General features: G+C 42.7%; 1 protein-coding gene across 10 annotated transcripts in view; it reads left to right on the top strand.

Annotated features, from left to right (window-relative positions):
* Window positions 1–14777, top strand: part of MINDY2 (MINDY lysine 48 deubiquitinase 2) — a 114073-nt gene that overhangs the window by 81518 nt on the left and 17778 nt on the right. For 7 of the 10 annotated variants that reach the window (XM_077827991.1, XM_077827988.1, XM_077827986.1 and 4 more), the window contains exons 7-8: window positions 2261–2434; window positions 8846–9028. In XM_077827991.1, coding sequence (XP_077684117.1) covers window positions 2261–2434; window positions 8846–9028 — 357 coding nt within the window. Of the gene's footprint in view, window positions 1–2260; window positions 2435–8845; window positions 9029–9946; window positions 10506–11203; window positions 11258–14777 lie in introns of those variants that run through there. The other 3 variants (XM_077827993.1, XM_077827984.1, XM_077827992.1) reach the window with 3 other exon arrangements.

Raw genomic sequence — 14777 nt, 5'->3', positions numbered from 1 at the left:
CCAGCCAAAATGGTCAGGGACTCAACCTCCTGCTCCGGGTGCCTAAACCTCTGATTGCTGGAAGCTGGAACTGGATGAGCGGGGATGGATCTCTTGATAAATTTCCCAGTTTTGTTAGCTCTTTCTGAAACATGTTGTCAGACAACAGAATACTGGGCTAAATGGACCATTGGTCTGACCCCGTATGGCCATTCTTATGTTCTTATGATTTCCGGTTCCACTCTTCTCTTTTTTACCAGACGTGGTCCTAACACAGTCCTTGAGTTATATCAGTAGGTCTTTTTGTTTGAACTGATTCAGTATGTCTCCCTTTTGCATCTTTTTCCATTGACATTTATTGATACACGTGATTGGAACATTTTGTAAACTTTTTATCCACTTTCCCACAGTTAACCTTACAATTAAGGTAAATTTTTAGGCCCAATTATTACAAAAGTGGTCAATGAAATAAAAGTAGAGGAGGGCTAATTTAAAAAAAAAAAAGGATTTGTATTACAATTTGTTACAAAATGGGTATTTGTATTTAAATCTTCCCTTGCTTCCAATTCCATAATTGTGCGGGTACGTTTGCAGTCACAGAAATGAGTACCCATATTTGTGTAGAATTACTGTGATTGCATGCACAGTGGTGACGAGTATGCAAAGGACCCTTTAAACAATTAACTGACCATTTGATGCACAGTTATGAAATCTGGTCCCTAACATTCAGTCATGTATTTATGCTGAGAGTGGGAGAACCATCTGTGTTGTTACTTCTGCTTAATTAGATCAGTTGCCAAGAAAATGATTAATGAGGTTTTTGGTTAATCTTAACAATGGATAAATAAAACTTTTTTTCTGTTTAAATTTAATTATAGAAGGTGTCTAAGAGCTGGTTAATAGTTTATAGTTATAAATTTCTGTATGCTGGCATAAATTTCCCACTGCGCAACCCTGTTTTTACTTCATGCTGCTGCTCAACGCTTTTTCAGCTACTAGGTGTCAATTCCTAACAAAAGTGAAGACTAGATGTGATCAAACTGGCTATGTAAGATTAAGCCGATATGATGGATAAGGGAAGCACTGTATCTTTTAGCAGAATTGTTTATCTGGCCTTTGTAAAAGCATATTTTGCAATCTCAGGCCATATTGAGTCCATTGCTGGCCCTGAATTCTCAGCTGACAGCTATGGTATATTTTTGGCTTGTGGGCTGTAACTGTTCTCCTTTGAGAGAAAGGATGATTGTAAAGTAAAGGTACATGATTGGAATTCAGGCCATCTGGGTTCAATTCCAGGATCTGTGACAGTCTTCCTTTATGACTTGGGGCAAGTCAGTTAACCGCTCTGTGCTTAAATTCTCTATATGTGGAAAGGACATATTACTTGCATCCCACTCATAGCCTGGTCTGGTTAGGCTGTAAACTTATTGGGGCAGGGATTGTCTCTTCCTGTGCATTTGCACAGCTCTTAGCACACTGACTCTGATTTTGGTGGGGTCTAACGCTGCCATAATAGGAATAATATATAATCTGATGTGGACAAGTGTCGCAGTGAGCCATGGCTTTATAATGAGAAGGCAAAAAAGTTGCAGTAAGATCTACTTGGGGCACCACTGAAGAGGAGTTGAAAGCTTCAGCTACTGCTGAAGTTAGCAGCTCCCCTTGAGTTGGAGAGCTCATAACAAAAGTGCTCCATGACCTGCATTGGCTGCCAGTTTGCTTTTGGGTGCAGTTCAAACATTAGCATCTATTAACCTAATAATGGTCTGAGACCCACTTATTGGAAGATCCTCTCTTGTCTCCAAGCCCTACCATGGGAGTTAAAATCTGTTGGGGTTTTTTTTTTTTTTTTCTGTCCTGGAATTTACATTGCCAGTAGCCAGGTATTCCCAGCAAACGGCCCACACCTTGGAACCTGTTCCATCAAGTAGTTTGAGAACCCAAGTTGGTGGGACTATGTTTTATGTTTGTTGTAACAGGGAATGGGAACTTTAGTTAATATGCAGGATTTTATTCTCCTGTGATGGATTCTTTGTATTGCTGTAGGTTGCCAGTGTGCCTTGGAAATGAGCACTAATATAAATCTCAATATTCCGTACTGATAACAGAAGTATACAAATAGTTTTAAATCTGAAACATGGGCATAAATCTAAATTATCCTCATTCGGTTTACTGAATCATGGGAGATTCAGTTAGTAGGAATAATAAGTAAATGTTTCAGACTGTAAAGATCTACTTTTATTCCTCTTATAGATTCTATCCTTATTATCCTTCCATTTAGGGTCAGCTTTATCTGCTGGTGACAGACCAGGGTTTTCTTACAGAAGAGAAAGTTGTCTGGGAAAGTTTACATAATGTAGATGGTGATGGAAATTTCTGTGACTCTGAATTCCACCTTCGGCCTCCATCAGACCCAGAAACTGTATATAGAGGGCAGCAGGATCAAATTGATCAGGTAAATCTATTGCATTTCTCCAGCTTTTGTAGGGTGGGATTTTCCAAAGTTGTCCCATTGAAGTCAATGGAAGTTCTACCACTGACTTCAATGGGATCAGAGTAAGGCTGACACTGATTGTTTTTGAAAATTGCTCTCTAGGAAAAATGAACCCATTTTCCAAAGATTCTGCTGTTGCCTCTTCACATGGGTATTTCTTAGTGTGTTTTGTTCAGGTACCAGAAGTCAGATTTGACATGTTAAGGAATTAATGTACATTATTTTAAAAAAAAATCATACTATGGAATTTTTGCTTCTTTGGATGCTTGTCCATATGCACGTTCCACTCATAGTGTGCATATGCCTCAAGAGCTCAAGATTGGAGACTTTTTGGCCAGTAATATCCATATGTGCATGTGCACCCTGCCAATCCTCATTGCTCTGCAGTGAGGGCATATAAGGGAGAAGCTAATCAGCCACCACTCAATTCTTCTTCTCACATTCTTTCAGCTTAGAAATGAAGCCCTGATTGTCTGAGAGACTGCTAGCCGTTCTCTACTAGTATAGTTCTAGCTCTGATTTCACAGTTTATATAGTCATAGCTTAGTCCATTAATAGATATAGTTATCGGATTGTCATGCTCAAATAAATTGGTTAGTCTCTAAGGTGCCACAAGTACTCCTTTTCTTTTTGCGAATACAGACTAACACGGCTGTTACTCTGAAATCTGTTGCTATTGTTAGTTCTTTAGGGATTAATCACCAACAGCATGGTATCATCTGGTTCTCTTGGATTGAAATGCTGCCCCTTGTGAGGGAACAGTCACAGTCTCAGATTAACATTCAGAAGTGCTTTGATTGTCTGAAAGAATCGTACATTCCTAGCAAATGGGCAATTTATAAGTCTTTTAGTTCTAAGGCCAGGGAAGACAGGAAGGCTGGTTTTCAGGTCTTCCTCATGACTCAGAGCCCCAAAGTACAGCCTGCAAGAGCCCAATTACTGCCCAACTTCCAGGCCATGAGGTCTGTGTCCTCAGACAGACCACAAGGCTCCAGGAGTCTGAGAGGCAGAACACCTACTAAGGCTTTGTCTAAGAGGAAAACCTGCCCACAGCACCTAACATCTGCTGAGACGACTTGGCCCAAAATGATTCCTGCCACAGCTCAGTCTCATGCCGATTCCGACTGGATGGCACCAAAGCACCCCGCACAGAAAACTCTGCATTCACAAAAGAACTTGTTTAATCCTAGTACCATCTACCTAATACTCTATAGATGCATTGTGAAATGGCCCCAGCACTGATACTCCTGGCAGCAGGGCCACGCTGACCTAGGCCACACACCAGGGGCCTCTCCTGTTCCATAATGGAGAATGTAAAATATGCTGAGAGAACCTGGTTCCAGACCACCAATCCACAACACCTTTGCTGAAGGCACCATACAAGTACTAAGCACCAGTTGATCTCCAGATACAACAGGACCTACAATCTCCCTTACTGTTTGTAGTGTTGTTGTAGCCATGTTGGTCCCAGGATATGAGAGCAACATGGTGGGTGAGGTAATATCTTTTATTGGACCAACTTCTGGTGGTGGAAGAGACAAGTTTTTGAGCTTCAGAGCTCTTCTTCAGCTCTGTAAAGCTTGAAAGCTCGTTTCTTCCACAAACGGAAATTGGTCTAATAAAAGATACTACCTCATCTCCCTTATTGTTGGCTTCAGCATTACAGTCAGCATCGACTTTACTAACTGGTGTGGCACTATCTGTTCCTAACGCACTGGGAGCCACAGCACCACCCACGTCAACATCACCCATTAATCAGCATTTTCCATTCTTCTTATCTTCAGAGTCAAAGGGTTAGGAAGATCCATACCAGTAGCATCTTTACTTTCCTCAAACCTCAACATTTGATAGAGTCCAAACACTCTTCACGGGAAAAATACTGGGACCTTTAAAATCTTGACCCATGGTTCCCTATCTCCTGGCCATCAGGCTCATACCAATCAATTCCCATGTGGCCCTATTGGGAACCCTGGTCTGCTCAATCCAGTTTTAGCCAGATGGACCAGCACCGCTGCCAGGAGATTGTTTCACCCACAATATCAGTCCCAGAGGCTACCCACTTCTTGGTTCCGCTTCAACCGCAGGTGGAGCAGGAAGTTATGGAAGAACAGGAACCAGAGGGAAGCCTGCCAGCTCCGGTGGCCCTGTTCTTTGTCCCCTGATGAGGTTGTAGTGCCACCAGTGGCCTCATAATTGGACAATTTCAAGGACTTCCAATATTTATTAAAAAGGATATCTGAGGTCCTTCAGATCCCTATTGAGGAGGTCCAGAAGCAGACTCATAAATTAGTGGACATACCCCATGCTGCTTTGGCAGGAAAAATAGCCCTCCCTGTCAACAAAGCTATCATGGACACAGCCAAAACTGTGTGGCAAATGCATACTTCAGCACCCCATTGCTCTCTTAGGGCAGATAGAAAATAGCAAGTACCTCTCAAGCGTGCAGAATTCTTTTACAGACACTTTCCTCTGTAGTCACAGTAATGAAGGAAAGAGCAAAACAACTCAAGTCCACACCAAAAGGAGGACTAACCAAAGAGATTAGATAAATTTGCCCAGAAAGCCTACTCTTTGGCAATTCTACAGTTCTATGTGGCCAATTACTAGGCCATATTAGCCAGTTATGACTTCTGATACATGAGAGACTGCATGCCTTTGCAGATAAACTGCCAAATGAGACTTACAAAGAATTTGTCATTAGTCAGCAAGGGCCAGCAAATGGCCAATACACGTAAGCGAGGCTCACTGGATATGGTGGAAACAACGATCAGATTCATGGTGATGGTGGTTGTTATGCAACAGGCATTCTGGCTTCAGGGCACTAGAGTACAAACTACATCTGTGGCATCACTGTGAAAATTTTCCCATATCAGTCATCTGTAAAGCATCTATTTGGGCATCAATACACATCATCATAAAGCACTACACCCTCACTGAGTCTTCTAGATCTGATGCTGTATTTGGTAAAGCAGTTCTTCAGTCATTGTTTAACTAACCATTCTAAGCTCCCATTGTTGCTTGGGAGTCACTATCAGTGGAAAGTGTATATGGACAAACACTTGAAGGAGAATGGCAAGTTACTTACCATGTACAGTAAATGGAGTTTCTTGAGATGTGTTGACCATATGCATTCCACATCCATCCTTCCATTCCGTCTGCCTTCGAGTTGACTTTGGGGATTCTGCAGTGGGAAGTGCTGACGCACATTGCCCTTAAATGCCCTCACTGCAGAGCACAAGGAATGGAAGGGTGCATGCATGCGATATGGATAGCGTGAGCCAAAAAGTCTCCAATCTCAAACTCTCTAGGTGCATGTACACTATGAATGGAATGTCAACACATCTCGAAGAACTCCAGTTACTGATAAATTACTGTCATCCTATTAGTAAAAACTTAGTAGCTTATGCTAGTTTATGAAAGCTACAATATCTAGCCAACTTCAGATTTGGTCTGTAAGGATTTTAATTCTACATGCTGTTGGTAATTTACCTTAAAAGCATGGGTTATCCTGTCTGTAAGGGTTCATAAATTAGAGAACAGTAGTACAGTACATAATTGTGTTTTGATATACATTATTTCAGATCTCACTGTCCTCACTGAACTTTGCCTTTTGATGTCAATTCTGCAGAATGGAAAAACAGTAGTATTCATAGATTCTAGTTTGTTTGTCTTATATTAGCTTCTAGAAGCCTCTTCTAAGAGGACCCATTGTGGTAGGCAGGGTAGAAACGTACAGCAAGAGACAGTTTCTGCTTCAAAGAACTTACATTCTACGTAGACAAAACCAATTAATGAGTTCTTAAAGTGTATTTGAGAAGCATTTTTACATATTTTAAAAAGCTTCAAATATGTGTAGGCAGATGCGTTTATAAATTTAAGCACTTCAGTTAAAATCTGAGATAATCCCCCATATTAACATGTCCCAATATACATGTGTAGGTTTTGATAATTTTCTGATAATATAAATCAAGACTTAATCTTATTCCCTGCAAATACATGAGTGAAATTTAGAAAATTTAGAAACATGAGAAAAATTTAGGGGCCACCTGTGGTACTGCACAGTCAGTTATAAGCAGAGACTAGCCCAAACAGATGTCTGTAATTGAACTGATTATCTGAAATTAATGTTATCAGATTTAATTTGTTTGGAGCTGTTGAAATAATGCAAAAAACCAACAACCATGGTATATCAAAATTAAACATTAAAAAGCTGGCATATCAATTTTTCTGCTAGGGTGAAGTGCTACATTGTGGGGAAAATACGCTTGAGAACAAATTTGGAATGATGACTCTGTACTGGCATTTGTTGGAATTGAACACTTCAGGGCAACCACAAAAATTCAATGGGTTGGATTCTCCACTGTGATTTTTATAGCTCAAAGCAGCCATAAAGCCAGCAGTGATGGGCACTTAGGATTCTCCTTGGGTAAGGGGAATCCCCAAGTAGCGTAGAGCTGGTATAGTAGCCTTTTATGGCTAGCTCCCAGTACAAGGGGCATTTCTGAGTGAAAGAGAGATGGCTGGGGCATCTTCACTTGCTGGAAATCCATGGCTGCCACGGCACCTTGATGCTGTGGACAACTGTACAAAAGTTAGCTATATATCTGTGTGTACACTTAGTTCTTGACGAGCTAGGGTGAAAATCTAACTCTCGCAATCCTGCTGTGCATTATTTGTGTGGAACCTGCTTCCACATACTAAAAGTTCCCTAGTGTGTTCAATGTACTCGGGTTTTAAAGCTCTGAACTGGAAGACTGTAATACCTCTCTTTCTTCTATTGATCAAGAAGAAATTCCATTTTATTTTGCTATTACTACTGTTATTTTATTTGGCTGAAAGGTGTTTTCCCATGACAGCTCCCTCATGGCAGATAAAATGAAAACTAAATTCAATACAAATAATAACTGATAGCTGCAAAACATTCTGTTATTCTTAGGTGGTGCAATACAGTACAATTCTGGATGACATATCTTCATAGTAATGGAATATTTTTGTTTGATCCAGTATTACTATTAAAGTGCAGCTTTTGAAGAATTCCTTTGCAAAAGTTACAGTATTATACAGTAGCCCAACAATCAGAAGTAGCTAATTTAAATAGTGACAAAATATTCTCTTACTTAAATTCAAAATCTTTGCTCTCCTCTGATATAAAATTAAATGACAGAGGGACACTTATCCAAATATGTGTGTGCTTTTTGGGAAGGTCATAACCTTTCCTTCTTTAAGGAGTTTGTGTAGATGTGGAAGGGGTGGAGAAGCAGTATTCACAATAAGCAGATGGTCTGTGCATCCAGTAGTAACCCTGAGTCAAAGCAAAGATTTTGCACTGGAGATCATCTGTCCATCTGCAGTCCCCTGAGACTTATCATCCTCTCCCCAAGTACTGGTAGTGCCTGGGTTCTGTTTTTCTTATGTCACCAACCGCATACTGTAAGCTAATGCTCCTTGAAGGGACATTTACTAATGTTACTGTGTGCAGTGGAAGGGGAAATGTGCCACATAAAGTAGCTGATTCCTGCTTCTGCATCTCTCTGGCTTCACATTAAACTGAATTTCCATGTGGTTGTCTGAGGAGAAAAATGTGAGTACTGTATATGGTAGTTAGCTTAGGGGAAAGAGATGTTACTGCACTTGTCCATGCCCCCACACATAGTTTTTCTGAGGGATTTCTGCAGTTTTGCTCTCTTCTGCTCTTGGTCTAAAGTGCTTTTGCAAAGCAATGTGCTAATTAAAGTACTCTTCTTGAATGATAATATATTGCAACATGAATATTTCTGAAAGGGTAAAATCACTAGTTCACATAACTTTAGCACTTTGTCCGTGTGGAACTTCATTCTCTTACGTGCTTAAAATTTAAGTGAGTATTAACATCACTGAGTAATGATGGTCTGTAAGTCATAATCCCTCTGCTAGATTTTCAGAGCAATCCCCTCCCCCCAAAGATAGGATGAAGATTTTTGGTGGAGAATAGCTTGCTCATAGTGGTTTAATGGAACATTTATAAAAAAGGGAGGTGATAATATTAGGAATTTAAAAAGTAAGCCCATATGTAAACAAAGTTTTTTATATATATGTTTGTTTACATATGGATAAATATTAAAAAAAAGTTATGCTGTAGATATACTGCAGTACAGAACAGAGTCAGAGGAGGTATACAGGTGCTCCTGTCACAATTCCTTCCTTGATCTGACTTCGTATGGAGGCTTTAACCAGCACTTTTAAGTGGCCATTCAACATAAAAAACCATCCAGGAAGCATAAATACTGAATCCTGGAGCTCTCATTTTTAGAGGTTCATGGAAGTCCTGTTACAACTTTGGCTTATCATTAGGGTAGCAGAAGAGTGTTTACTAATAATGAGTTTACTTCTTAGGACTATCTGATGGCATTGTCTTTACAACAAGAGCAGCAGAGCCAAGATATCGATTGGGAGCAGATCCCAGAAGGAATCAGTGATCTAGAGCTAGCAAAGAAGCTGCAGGAAGAGGAGGATAGGCGGGCTTCTCAGTACTATCAGGAACAAGAACAAGCAGCTGCAGCTGCTGCTCAGGCCCAGGTAAGAGCATATTCCATGGTTAGAGTACAGTTATTAGCTTTATTTAGTTTCTGGTAACTTCATTAAAACACAAATTCTTACTACTGTGAGTGTTTTACATCAATGACAAGTTTCATTCAGTATGAAAAGGATACTGTCTGTTTGATTTTCTTCCATAGCATCTTACTTTACCTCAGATTTTATAGGCAGCATTATCATAGCAATGTTCATAGAACTTGCTCTAGATGTGTAACACTAATACCACTAACACTCTGTACAGTGAGTGAATATGACGATTGTACAACAAACTTTAGGAAAAATCTTATTACTGCTAGAATAGGCATGCTAATTCCGTATCAATTTCTGTCAGTGTCATGGTAAATTAAACCAGGTTGCTAATGGCCTTGGCATCTACACCAAGATTTTGCTAAGACTATTAAATAGGGATGCTGATAAGAGTTATAATTGTAGTTACAGAAATTGCATTGAAACAGAAGTAGCACCGTGCAGCATTTCAGCCATCTTTGGATGAAGAAGAGAAAGCTGATCAGGATTTTTTTAATAAGACAATCCTATGAAAAGCTGAAACATATATATTTTGGATTTTGAATTTTTGTATACTGATTAGCATGCAGAGTTAGGTTTTCATTATTCAGCTATTAGCAGCTACAGCAAAATGAGTTTTTAACATCTTATTCCTCTCCTACATCATGACTAGAAATGTCACTGAATGCAGTTCTGCTTGTCTCACTGTCCCTAAATAATCCCGTTTTCAGTTTTGCATAACTGTTTTGTACACACCTAATTGTATCTGACTTCTGAAACTAAACCAACTAAAAAGCTGCATAAAACCCAATTTATCCAACTTGCATTTAATCGGTAAGTTCTTATTCATATCTGTTTATTCCTCATGAGACATTTTCCTTGTTATTTCCTCAGTCATCCAAATGTGAGGCAGCAAATGCAAAACTTATCCCTGTGTATGGGTGAATCATAAAAGCTGAAAAAAGTCTGTCTCAAATTTATTCATTAGACTGCAGAACTGACAAAGAGGACAGAAAACTCAAAATTGACTGAAGCCTTCTCATTCAGGGAAAAAAAAAAAAGTAGCACACAGAGAGGGAGAGCATCTTCCAGCATTTTGAGGGTGCTGCTTGTTAACTCAGTGATCATAGCCTGTGCAATAGACGTCTTGGCATTTGGTGTCAAAAAAACTCTGCCTTTATCCTGTTTGTTTAGTCCAGTGGTTTTCAAACTGTGGGTCGTGACCCAGTACTGGGTTGCGGAATGTAAGGCACTGGGTTGCGGTGGCTCTGGTCAGCACCCGTCGACTGAGCCATTAAAAGTCCCATCGACGGTGCTGCCTGGCTAAGGCAGGCTAGTCCGACCTGTTCTGACACCGCATTGCACCCCAGAATGGCCTGGCTCCTAGGTGCAGGGACCACGGGGCTCCACGCGCTGACCTCACCCAGAGCGCCAGCTCCGCACTCCCATTGGCCAGTTCCCGGCCAGTGGGAGCTGGGGCAGTGCCTGCGGGCAAGAGTCGCACAGAGCCACTTGCGTACCTCCGCCTAGGAGCTGGACCTGTTGCTGGCCACTTCCAGGGCACAGCACGGTCCATGGTCCACCCCTACTGCGCCACTGACAAGGAGCTGCCCAGGGTAAACCCGCACCCCAATCCCCTGCCCCATCCCTGAGCCCCCCGAAACCCGGAGCCCCTTCCTGCACCCCAAATTCCTCATCCCTGGCCCCACCCCAGAGCCTACACCTCCATCCCAGAGCCCTGACCCCCTCCTACACCCCAACTTCCTGCCCCAGCCCAGAGCCCCCTCCCACATACTGAACCCCTCATTCCCAGCCTCACCCCTGCACCTCTACCCTCTGCCCCAGCTCTGAGCCCCTCCCAAACCCCTCATCCCCAGCTCCGTTGAATCATGGGCATCAACAATTTCCTTCAACTGTGTTGCCAGAAATTTTTTTTGAAAACCGCGGATTTAGTCCACTGTAATTACTGAATTGTCAGAGGAGATATCCTCAAGTTATCTGTTAAATAATATGCAACTATGCTACTTTCCCACAAACCACATTATAGGAGTTTGTGCTCTTGCGTTATGTTATGTAATACTTTAGTTTGTAGGAGATTTGGTAATTGCTTTTATTCTATCCTTTTAATTTTATGTCAAAATATCAAATTAGCGGTAGATGACCATAGAATTTGCAGTCCAGGTCCTCTCAGGTTGTTTTGTCAAGGTAAATAATTATGTTCAAGATACCGTGTTTAATGTGATTTATATTCATCTATGTAAATTGTCACCTAACTGAATTTTTTTAATTGCCCTTCCTGATTCTGAGATCTTTTAAAAAAAAAAAAAAAAAAGCACATTTTTAGTTGCGAAAAATATTCAAAAATTGAAAGTAAACTATCACAGTGAAGTCTGACTGAGTCTTCAGACAGACAGGAACAATAACTCAGAAGTGTGAACTGCACCCATTAATCTAAACAGGATGTTAACACTGAAGCACAATTATGACAATATAAATAACATTGTTACGCTGCTCATCGTTTTAGCAGAAACATCAAATTACTGTGTTTATCTCTCACTGTTGGATGCAGCTACAGTTATTTGGTCAAGATGTGAAGGGATTAGGCAGCTGCAATAGAGTTGCTGGGATGGGGAAGAAGAAATCCATGTACCTGCTCTCCCAAATGTAAAGTCATCTCTGTCCCTTCCCATAGTTGGCTCCTTAGGGCTTCAAGTACCAAAAGCATTCACTGACTCTTGATTATCAAAAACTAAAATGATCTCCTATGGCTTCCTTGTTGCCAAAAGTCCCAGATTTTCCATAATTAGTAGTCAAAACCCAGCATTTTCAGTCTGCAGCTTCGAAAATGTAGTTTGTCTTTGATTTGAAAAAAGAAAACTGAAAAATCTACAGCACAGTGAAACTCGGGGGGGGATATTATAAACTAAATTAAATTTAATAGCAAAATAAATTATACAAATGATATGGCACTGATTGAACTGATCTGGAACAGGGTCACATAATAGGAAGAGAGCTTGGGGCTCAATACTACACATTATTTAGGTCTGTTGTGCTGTATAAGACAGATGGGACTTTGATTGTATTTCATTTGGGCTGTGGGAATCTGTCTTTCTCGCTAAAAATAATTAATTTTGCATGTTAGTTTTAACAGACCTCAAACTGAGGACTTGGCTACACTTGTGAGTTAGAGTGCATTAAAGGAGCCCCGGGCTCACTAGCTCACCACCCGTCCACTCTGGCAATGCACGTAGAGCACTCTGACTCTAGACTCTAGACAGCTAGAGTGCTCCTGGTATTCCACCTCATGAGTGGAATAACGTTTGGAGCGCTGCGGCGCCAGTGTGGACACCCTGGTCTGTTAGTGCGCTCTGATCGGCCTCCAGAAGTGTCCCACAATTCCTGTTCTAGCCACTCTGGTCATCACTTTGAACTCTACTGCCCTGCCCTCAGGTGACCAACGGTCAGACCCGCCCTTTAAATTCTCTGGGAATTTTGAAAATCCCCTTCCTGTTTGCTCAGCCAGGCGTGACGTGTTCTCAGTGAGTCTTTCCAGGTGACCATGCCTCCACATGCCAGGCGATCCCCCGTATGGAGCAATGGCGAGGCGCTGGACCTCAGTGTTTGGGAGGAGGAAGCTGTCTAGTCCCAGCTGTGCTCCAGCCATAGGAATTATGATACCTTCGGGCAGATATCAAGGGACATGATGGAAAGGGGCCATGATGGGGACGCGCTGCAGTGCAGGATAAAAGTGAAGGAGCTGCGGAATGCCTACCACAAAGCCCGTGAGGCAAACAGCTGCTCCGGTGCTGCCCCTGCGACCTGCCGTTTCTACAAAGAGCTAGACACAGTACTTGGGGGCAACCCCACCTCCACTCCGAGTACCGCCATGGACGCTTCGGAGCCCAGTTCAACAAGGCAGGAGGAGGAGGAGCAAAGTGGGAGCGAGGGTGCTGAGGCAGAGGAAGACACCCCAGAATCCCTAGACGCATGCAGCCAGGAGCTGTTCTCAAGTGAGGAGGAAGGTAGCCAGTCGCAGCGGCCGGTGCTTCGGGAAGGACAAACACCAGAGGAGGTTCCCGGTAAGCGGCTTTTATTTTGGGAAGAAAGTTATTCAGTGCGGGCTCTTGGGGTGAGGAGGGTTAGGGCTGAATGCATGCCTAGATGCAGAATCGGGCGTTGATGTGCTCTGTCACATCACGGTAATCGGCCTCAGTGATCTCTTCAAAGGTCTCATCCAGAACTTGGGCAATACGCTTGTGCAGGTTTCTCGGGAGAGCCACTGTGGTCCTTGTCCCAGTAAGGCTAACTTGTCTGCACCACTGTGCCATGTGGGGCGGGGGGACCATTGCTGCACACAGGCAAGCTGCATAGGGGCCAGAGCAGAAGCCACATTGCAGTAGAAGACCCTCCCTTCCTTCCCGGGTCACCCTCAGCAGCAGGATATCTTCCAGGACGAACTCTTGTGGAAAATGTGGGGACAGTGTTCAGTATAGAGGCCCCCTGCTGCTGTTGGCTCTCCCCAAGGCACAGAAGCCCAGAGGACAGTACAGCCGTGAAACAATCAGTCACGCTTGACCCTGTGCTTACTCACCATTTTGGGGCTCCCGTGCGTTATGTGCGCTCGCTTTGGGATGGGCAAATTATGCTATTGTGTAGACTGTGCTTGCCCTTAAGTATGGGGGAATCATTGCTCTGTCTGGTGTGAACAATGCTGCCTCTGTTAAGTGTTGCATTTTGCCTTACAGATGCAACCTTGAGATCTCAGCCATCTGTTTTATCACCGGCCGAAAGACTCAAAGAATCAGAAAGAGGCCACATAGAAGCAAGGAAGACCTGTTGCATGAAGTAATGCAGCATTCAAGTAATGAAAATTAAAAAGTGCAGGAGTGGCGGGACAGTGAAAGGAGGATCTGCCAGCAGAATGAGGAGCGCCGACACAAAAGCACATTGCTCCAGCAGCAAAGTACGGATTGGTTGATACGCATAATGGAGCGCCAAGCGGATTCTATCCAGGCACTCGTAGCCACGCAGGCAGAGCACTACTGCCCCCGCCCCCCCGCAGCCCTTGTCCCAAAACTTTTTCCCTTGTGCCCCCATGTCACATCCAACCCACTATCCCCAAAATCCAAGTTCTTACCACCACAGCTGCCTCCAACACCTGTAGCTTCACCACCCAGCCTTGAAAACTACGACCCTTACCCACTGCACTCAACCCCCATCACAACCCAGTATAGCCATCCTGAAGTGCAGCACTCATTGCACAGCACTCCAGACAGGAAGGCTGAGTATGATAACAGGACATATGCAAATCTGTGATTGTACCGTTCCCCACCCCACCCCCTTGCCCTTTCTGTTTCTCAAGCAGGTGTGTTTCTTTTCAATAAATGGATTTTTTGGCTTTGAAAACATACTTTATTATTGCATAAAGTAAAAGATACCTTAGCCCAGGAAAGAAACAGGCACTGCAAGTCAGTGTAGCAAACAGATTCCTAACAACATTGGAACCACTGCACTTCACTCCCGTGCAGGGCACCAGACATTACTGGTAGCTTTCAGCCTCAAATTGCTCCCTCAAGGCATCCCTAATTCTTGCAGCCCTGCACTGGGCCCCTCTAAGAGCCCTGCTCTCTGGCTGTTCAAATTCAGCCTCCAGGTGTTGAACCTCCGAGTTCCATGCCTGAGTGAATCGTTCACACTTCCCTTCACAAATATTATGGAGGGTACA

This window comes from Eretmochelys imbricata, chromosome 10 (genome assembly GCF_965152235.1).
Source record: "Eretmochelys imbricata isolate rEreImb1 chromosome 10, rEreImb1.hap1, whole genome shotgun sequence".
NCBI classification, from domain to species: Eukaryota; Metazoa; Chordata; order Testudines; family Cheloniidae; genus Eretmochelys; species Eretmochelys imbricata.
Note: the sequence above shows the minus strand (reverse complement) of the source record. Positions and strands in the feature narration are given on the sequence as shown.